The 9209-nt window shown below is 53.2% G+C and overlaps 1 protein-coding gene across 1 annotated transcript in view; it reads right to left on the bottom strand.

The window, feature by feature from the left end:
• The window catches only part of LOC308175087 (ARF GTPase-activating protein GIT1-like), a gene marked incomplete at both ends in the record, with an annotated part of 16632 nt that extends 9994 nt beyond the window's left edge, over positions 1–6638 (bottom strand). Inside the window, 5 exon segments of the mRNA XM_080550806.1 lie at positions 434–520; positions 1419–1480; positions 1483–1523; positions 5546–5658; positions 6505–6638. Coding sequence (XP_080406932.1) covers positions 434–520; positions 1419–1480; positions 1483–1523; positions 5546–5658; positions 6505–6638 — 437 coding nt within the window.
• Between the last annotated feature and the right edge of the window lie 2571 nt (positions 6639–9209).

Below are 9209 nucleotides of genomic sequence, written 5' to 3' on the forward strand. Positions count from 1 at the left end.
TGCGATCGCCATATTTTTTTGACAGGTTATTTATTTGACAAATTGCACTGTGGTGACTAGTTCTGTCGTCATCACTTTCATAGCGTCCTGATCCTCGCCCACACAGACAGAACAGAGGTGCTGGACAAACACTCTGAAGGCGTTTATTATATAATAGAGCAATTTATGACGGTTTTATGACGGTATTGACAAAAAAACACTATTTTCCTAAAACCACGATTTACGGGTTTAACCCTAAAACCGCCCAAACCTATATTAGCAGACAAATATAGTATCTCCCACTCATGTGCTATGAGTGTTTGCGTGTGTTTGTGTGTGTGTGTTTGTTTGCGTGCGTGTTTGCGAGTATATGTGCGTGTGCGTGCGTGTGCTATGAGTGTGTGTGTGTGTGTGTGTGTGTGTGTGAGTGTATGGGGGGGGGGGGGTGTCCCACCGGGTGGAAGAAGTTGGCCTGGGCCCCCAGGGAGAGCAGCCGCAGACACGTCTCCAGACTCCCCGTCCTCACACTGGAGTGGAGTTGCTGGAGGAGGGAGGGAGGGAGGGGGGGGGAGGGAGGGAGGGAGAGAGGGAGGGGGGGAGAGAGGGAGAGAGGGGGGGAGGGAGGGAGAGAGGGAGGGGGAGGGAGAGAGGGAGGGAAAGAGGGAGAGAGGGTGGGAGGGAGGGAGGGAGGAAGAGAGAGAGGGAGGGAGGGAGGGAGGGGGAGGGAGGGAGAGAGAAGGAGGGAGGGAGGGAGAGAGGGAGGGAGGGGGAGAGAGAGGGAGAGAGGGAGGGAGGGGGAGGGAGAGAGAGAGGGAGGGGGGGAGAGAGGGAGAGAGGGAGGGAGAGAGAGAGAGGGAGGGAGGGAGAGGGGGAGAGGGAGGGAGAGAGGGAGGGATGGAGAGAGGGAGGGGGGGAGGGAGAGGGGGATGGAGAGAGGGAGGGAGGGAGGGAGGGAGGGAGGGAGAAGGAGGGAGGGAGGGAGAGGGAGGGAGGGGGGGAGAGGGAGGGAGGGAGGGAGGGGGGGGAGAGGGAGGGAGGGGGGGGGGAGAGGGAGGGAGGGAGAGAGAGACGAACCCAGTGAATCTCCTCATTAGTTCAGTTCGTCTGCTAGAACAGCGAGGGTCCAATACTACTTTCCTGCCTCCCACTTCCTGTGGTGTCATTAAGGGACTTCCTACTGGGGGGGGGGAAGGGGGGCACCAGTTCTCCTCGCCCTAACCCCCTTCACCTCCTCATCTCCCCCTTCACAGACCACCCAAGGGCAGACAGGAAAGTGGAAACTGTATTCTTGAGTTGCACTTCTGCCTGTCAAAGGAGAATTTCAAAGGAGACAATAAAGCTATCTTGAATCTTGACCTTTCTAGGTAACCTTTGACCTCCTCTGACTTATCCTTTGACCTATGCCCCCCCCCCCCCCCCCCCAGGGGGCGTGTCCTCACCTTGCTGAGGTCCTTGGTGGTGATGCCGTCGTCGTCCCGGCACGGCAGCTTGTGTACGAAGCGAGCATCTGGTACTTGGCACGGATGAAGTCTGACTTGGTCGGGCTGCGGGGAGACAAGGAGACAGGGGGGGGGGTCAGGACGTTCCACACACAGCAACACAGCAGGGAGGGAGGGAGGGAGAGAGGGAGGGAGAGAGAGGGAGAGAGGGAGGGAGGGAGGGAGAGAGAGGAAGGGAGGGAGGGAGGGAGAGGGAGAGAGGGAGGGAGGGAGGGAGAGAGGGAGAGAGGGAGGGAGGGAGGGAGAGAGAGGAAGGGAGGGAGAGAGGGAGAGAGAGAGGAGGGAGGGAGGGGGAGGGAGGGAGGGGGGAGAGAGGGAGGGAGGGGGAGAGAGGGAGGGGGGGGGGGGAGAGAGAGAGAGGGAGGGAGAGAGAGAGGGAGGGGGAGGGAGAGTTACACACACAGCAACACAGCAGTACAGTATGAGACATTACTCCTGAGACATTACTACCCCCCAGCACGGTGTCTCCTAAGACACCTGCTTTTCCCCTATACTGTGCCTCCTAAGACTTCGACTGCCCCCCTTGTACTGTCTCTCCAGTGCCCATTAATAAACAAACTAAAATAATAATAATAACATTTTAAAAATCTAAATGATTTCTTTCTTCTTCTATCACGACAAACTGCCAATGCCCCGGGCCTGAGCTAGATTACTCTTCCTGCTACGACTGGTGGATTGATGATTCACTTGCTTAGTCAATTCATTCATTCATTCAAATGTATCGATTGTAAGTCGCTTTGGAATAAGGCTTCTGCTAAATGTTAAATATAGAGGAAGTAACATATACTTAGACTAGGGCGGCTCCTACCCTTTTTAAAATTCTTTTTTATTAGTTGATTAATCTAACGACTAAGCTAATGTAAGCTTGTTCTGAACGCTATATCTGTACTGTGTTTCTGTGTGTTACTGTGTTGTCTATATGTCTGTACTGTGTCTCTGTGTGTTACTGTGTTGTCTATATGTCTGTACTGTGTTTCTGTGTGTTACTGTTTGCTTCAGATTCAGATTCAGATTCAGATAATGTTCATTGCCACTATGCATTACACATATAGGAATTTGCTTCGTCACCACAGCAAGTGCGTTTATACTTTTTTCACGTGTCAAAAACAGGACAACACAACAACAACAACAACACAGGACAGACAACAGTGCATTGGATAGTGCGGTATAAAGTGCAGTGCAGAGTTTTAACAGTGAGTCCAGTGCATATTCAATCCTGGGCGGACTTGGGGGCGGGGGGGAGGGGGAAGCCAGAGTCATTTATCAGCCTGGCGGCTGAGGGGTAGAAACTGAGCCTGTGGCGGGCCTTCAGTGCCTTAGGCAGACGCAACCTTCTTCCAGAGGGAAGCAGGGTGAGGAGGCCGTGGCCGGGGTGGAAGGGGTCTGCCATGATCTTCCTTGCCCTCCTCAGAGCCCTGGTGTCATGCAGGGAGTTGAGGGAGGGCAAGGGACAGCCGATCACCCCTCTCTGCTGAACGTAGCACCCACTGCAACTTGGCCTTGTCCTTGGCCGTTGCAGCAGGGAACCAGGTGATGATGGAGTGGGTGAGGATGGACTCTATGATGGCCGTGTAAAACTGGACCATCATGGACCTCGGCAGCCTGAGTTTCCTCAGCTGCCGGAGGAAGAACATCCTCTTCTTGTACTGTGTTGTTATTGTATGGGCTTATGCATTTATCTTTTTAAATGACCTGTATTGTATTTGATGACTTATTAATTTCATGTACAGTATTCACTTTTCTCTGTACGCTTTTACTGTGTGATCACTCGCGAGGGACTATGGATAAAAATGTGCCTTCTGGCAAAATCCGGCGTATTTACATTTTCAATGTTCATTAATATGCATTGTCCCTTTACACATAAAATAAACATAAACATCTAAGGTACAATAATGAACAAACACAATCTGTTTGAACTAATAACACACACATTAGTGTATTGTTCTTTGTCCATATTGAATACATCATACAAACATTCACAGTGTAGACTGGAAAAGGTATGTGAAGCCCTAGATGGACTGCCCTTATATAGACTGACTTATATAGCGGCCTTATTCCAAAGCGCTTTACAACGGCCTCTCATTCACACATTCGTACACATTCACACATCAACGGCGGTAAGCTACCCTGCAAGGCGCCGGCCCGCTCACTGGGAGCAATTTGGGGTTCAGTGTCTTGCCCATTGACACTTCGACATGTGCGACTTGCGATCATTAGACGCCGACTCTACCTCCTGCGCCACAGCCAAGATGACTACACCCCATCCAGAACTCTGAGGTCCTCTAACACGGGTATTATTATTACCCCTCCCTCTTTCCCTCTCCCCCCCCTCCCCCTCTCCCTCCCTCTCCCCCTCCCTCCCTCTCTCCCTCCCTCCCTCCCTCTCTCCCCCTCCCTCCCTCCCCCTCCCTCTCCCCTCCCTCCCTCCCCCTCCCTCCCTCCCCCTCCCTCTCTCCCTCCCTCCCTCCTTCTCTCTACTCCCCCCTCCCTCTCTCCCTCTCTTCCTCCCTCCCTCCTTCTCTGTCCCCCCCCCCCCCCCCCCCAAAACATGGTCCTAACAGTGAAGTATGGTGGAGGGAGCATCATGATTTGGGGCTCCCTCCCTCCCTCCCTCCCTCCCTCCCTCCCCCTCCCCTCCCTCTCCCCCTCCTCTCTCCCATCCCTCCCTCCCTCCTTCTCTCTCCCCCCCCCTCCCCCCCCCTCCAAAACATGGTCCTAACAGTGAAGTACAGTGGAGGGAGCATCATGATTTGGGGCAGATTTGCAGCTTGTCATCATCGAGGGGAAATGAATCCCCACGCTTCTCAAGGTTTCCTCCAGGATGACGTCAGGGCGGCTGTCTGCTGTCCGCCCGCTGAAGCTCAGTAGAAGTCGGGTGATGCAGCGGGACAACGACCCTGAACATTAAAATAAATCGACTACAGAACGGCTTCAAAAAAAGAAAATCGGCCCTTTAGAGCGGCCCAGAGCACGGCCCAGACGTTAACCTCTTAATAGAGACGCTGTGGACCGACCTCGAGAGAGACGTTTACACCAGACATCCTGAGAATACGGCTGAGCTGAAGCACTTCTGTGAGGAAGAACGAGGTCCTAAACACGAGGTCATCGCTGCCAAAAGGAGGATCGACCGGTTATTAAATCCAAGGGCTCACTTACGCTTTTTTTCTCCACCAGAACTGTGAATGGGGTGCGTTCAATAAAAGACATGGACGATTATAATTGTTTGTGTAGCTAATACTTGTGGCTTAGTTAGATGACGATTTTATGACCAATTAAGGCAGAAAAACAGGTTCACTTCTTCTTGCCTCGTCTTGTAATTTACCCCAAAATATATATCAAAAACGTATATATATTCGCTATTTTATTTTACTTTTAGAAACAGTGCACAGGGCTTTGTTCCGCAACAGAAAACAGTCCAATCTTAACTCGTCTGTTTTACAGCCCAACATAAAAGCCAGCTGGACCAGCATCAATCTGTCTCTTGTTGGCCCGTAGTAAAGCCCTCTCCACCCAGGGGAGGCTGGGAGGAAACATCTTCATAACATGAGTCACATCAGCTAGGTGTGTGTGTGTATGTATGGATCGGTGTTGGTGTGTGTGTGTGTGTGTGTATGTACTGTAACTGACTGTTTCCATAAAATGTCAAAATGCACTAATAGTATTTATGTCCTTTAGATATTGTACATTTAAAATGTGTATGTATGTATGGATCGGTGTTGGTGTGTGTGTGTGTGTGTGTGTGTGTGTATGGATCGGTGTTGGTATGTGTGTGTGTGTTGTGTGTGTGTGTGTGTGTGTGTGTATGTATGGATCGGTGTTGGTATGTGTGTGTCCCCTATCTATTACAACATTCTTCTCATATTACAGGACAGTATATTCTCCTCCATATAACTGAACGTGTTTCAGAACCCCCCCCCCTCCCTCCTTCTCTCTCCCCCCCCCTCCTCCACCAGGACACCAACAGCATCTCTGTGGCCTGTTAACCGATACTCTACACTGCTGTAGTAGTAGTAGTAGTTGTTGTTGTTGTTGATGTTGTTGTTGTTGTTGTTGTTGTTTACACTTACTGGACTTTGTCCTGGGGGTTTGGTTTCCGGCGCCCACTCTGGACCTGGGCCGGGTCGAGCAGGGAGTGCTCCCATATGGAGTTGGCGCCGTTGCTCGCCAGCGTCTGCACCATCTGAAACCACCACCACCACCACCACTGGCATCAGACACAGTACAGGCAGGGGGTTGCCAGATAGGATTGAACATTTCAGCCCTAACCACCACAGTCTAAAAACCACTAAATCCACCAAAAACCACCAGCCCCAAAACCTATATTGTCAGAAAACCGCTATTGGGCTACAGGTGCCCATCATCTCTTGCCCCCCTAAACTGTATGTCTGTTGCCAATGATGTTTGTAAAATAAAATAAAGAACCCGCCCCAATCTGGCAACCCTGAGTACAGGTAAAGCAAAGGGGAGGGAGGCGGAGGTAGACATCAGAGGACGGGGGTCAGTGGTGGACTCAGGCTGTTTGAAGGGCAGGGGGGCGAAAAGAAAAAAAGTAGGGCACGTCCTCTCAGTAGGGCACGTCCTCTCAATAGGGCAACGTCCTCTCATTTTGCCACTCAAAAGGGCACTTAAGAGAGACGTTTTTCAACCGTGGGGCACCAGGAGGGGCGGTCGCCCCCCCCTGCCCCCCCACCCCTGAGTCCGCCAGTGGACGGGGGTCATTGTAGCTAACACATGGAACAGAATGAGTAATGACTCAGGCCTTTACAATGACCCCGCCACTGTCCTCCGACCTCTACCTCCACTGCATCCCATAAAGTACCATCCTCCCCACAGCCCTCTTCATCCCTCCTCTCTCTCTTCATCCCCTCCTCTCTCTCCTCGTCCCTCCTCATTCCTCCTCCCCCCTCCACAGGCTCCTCCCCCTGCCCCCCCTACAGTACTATGGTACCTGTAGCAGTGCGGGGGGCCAGCCACTGTGCCTCAGACTCCTCCCCCTTCCCCTCCCCCTGCCCCCCCCCAGGTGTACCTGTAGCAGCGCGGGGGGCCAGCCACTGTGCCTCAGGTGCTTGACGATGGAGATGTGGCGTCCCAGACTGCGATGGACCGAGCAGCACTCGTCACACACCAGCACCCCTCTGTTGATGCTGGTCCACCCCGGATCTGGGGGAGGGGGAGAGAGAGGGGGGAGGAAGGGAGGGAGAGGGGTGGAGAGTGGGGCGGAGCGGAGAGGAGGGGGGGGGGGGGGAGAGAGGGGGAGAGAGACACAGAGAGAGAGAGAGAGAGGAGAGTCACACAACTTTTCCAGCAAATATCTCAATATCTCAACATAGCCTACAGACAGTAGGTCCATTTGAAAAACTTATAAAAAAAAAAAAAAACTAGCCTACCAAAAGTCACAGAAGCGGCAAAAAGGCTATACTTCGGCCAAAGCTTTCGACAGTAAAAGAAATGTTGACATTTGATCTGATCGATCGATGTTAACTGTCGTTGTTGTTGTTGTTATTGCTGTTGTTGTTTTGACTTTTGACAGCAAACACGAGGATCTATAGCCCGCTGTGGAGCAGTGGGGGGAGCACTTAGGTAAAGGTTTGTCTACCGCTGTGGGGCTTACTGCCGCACTCCCAGAAGAAGTTATTCTCAGTTGCATAACTAACCACGATGCACCAAAAACCCACCCATTCGTATAAGCCGACAGACTGAACAAGCCAGAGCAGCACACAGATCTCTATGTAGAGCAAGAGGAGGCTGGTGGAGGTAGAACATCAGGAGAGGCTGGGGGAGGTAGAACACCAGGGGAGGCTGAGGGAGGTAGAACACCAGGGGAGGATGGGGGAGGTAGAACACCAGGGGAGGCTGGGGGGGAGGTAGAACACCAGGGGAGGCTGGGGAGGTAGAACACCAGGGAGGCTGGGGTTAGGTAGAACACCAGGGGAGGCTGGGGGGGGGAGGTAGAACACCAGGGGAGGCTGGGTGGGGAGGTAGAACACTAGGGGAGGCTGGGGGAGGTAGAACACCAGGGGAGGCTGGGTGGGGTGGTAGAACACTAGGGAGGCTGGGGGAGGTAGAACACCAGGGGTGGCTGGGGGAGGTAGAACACCAGGGGAGGCTGGTGGAGGTAGAACACCAGGGGAGGCTGGGGGAGGTAGAACACCAGGGGAGGCTAGGGGAGGTAGAACACCAGGGGAGGCTGGGGGAGGTAGAACACCGGGGAGGCTGGGGGGGAGGTAGAACACCAGGGGAGGCTGGGGGAGGTAGAACACCAGGGGAGGCTGGGGGAGGTAGAACACCAGGGGAGGCTGGGGGAGGTAGAACACCAGGGGGAGGCTGGGGGAGGTAGAACACCAGGGGAGGCTGGGGAGGTAGAACACCAGGGGAGGCTGGGGGAGGTAGAACACCAGGGGAGGCTGGTGGAGGTAGAACACCAGGGGAGGCTGGGGGGGGAGGTAGAACACCAGGGGAGGCTGGGGGAGGTAGAACACCGGGGAGGCTGGGGGGGAGGTAGAACACTAGGGGAGGCTGGGGGAGGTAGAACACCAGGGGTGGCTGGGGGAGGTAGAACACCAGGGGAGGCTGGGGGAGGTAGAACACCAGGGGAGGCTGGGGGAGGTAGAACACCAGGGGAGGCTGGGGGAGGTAGAACACCAGGGGAGGCTGGGGGAGATAGAACACCAGGGAGGCTGGGGGAGGTAGAACACCAGGGGAGGCTGGGGGAGGTAGAACACCAGGGGAGGCTGGGGTAGGTAGAATACTTAAATAGATAAACATTTAACAAGATAATAGACAACGAATAAAAAGACATAGGGCCTAGGCCTAGATAAAAAGTGTTAAGCGAAAAATGCTGAATGAACCCAGGGACATTACATGACAACACTTTTGCTCTTAACAGCATTAGGGGTTAGGGTTAGGCACTCTAAAGTGAGGCCTAGCTACTCTATCATTCCTACATATGTAGGCAGCCTAGTTTAATTCGCCTCGTGAAATATTTACACAGTGGCGGCAGCCAAGCGCAAGGGCTGACCTTTGACCTCTAACCGACGGCGGTGCCAGCAGTACCACGCAGTTCCTGGTCTCCATGGTAATGAGATCTTGCGGGGGGGTCACAAGGTCAGACGGCATTAAAACTAGCAAGCAGCCATGGGGCGATGGTAGTACATGGTGGTGGTCTAGCCACGTAGTCTGAGCCGAGGTTATCCTAATGCTCCGGGATAATGCTAGCATTACGCTAACGACTAGCGTGTGTAGCATTAGTCACCCCCCCCCACCCCCGTCTGGGTTTAAAGAAAAAACAAGGGCAATTTCAGAAGATTTTTTTTTGGTATCACTTTTTTTAGTGAACACATATTTATATAAGTCATTTGTAGTCGTCGTGTGTTTGCTTTCTACCTGGCTAAGCTGGACACACACACACACACACACACACACACACACACACACACACACACACCCACAACAATGTTATTGGGGGCAAGGTTGGGTTTGAGGTCAGGGAGGGTGTCAGTCTCTACTGTCTCTATCCTCCTCTCTCTCTCCCATCCTTCCTGTCAATTTGTAGTCGTGTGTTTGCTTTCTACCTGGCTAAGCTAGACACACACACACACACACACACACACACACACACACACACACACACACACACACACAACAATGTTATTGGGGGGGCAAGGTTGGGTTTGAGGTCAGGGAGGGTGGCCAGTAACGCCGAGGTCGCTGCTTCATTCCCCGGATGTGGGA

The sequence above is a fragment of the Nansenia antarctica genome, assembly GCF_963989245.1.
Source record: "Nansenia antarctica genome assembly, contig: SCAFFOLD_708, whole genome shotgun sequence".
Classification (NCBI taxonomy): Eukaryota; Metazoa; Chordata; class Actinopteri; order Argentiniformes; family Microstomatidae; genus Nansenia; species Nansenia antarctica.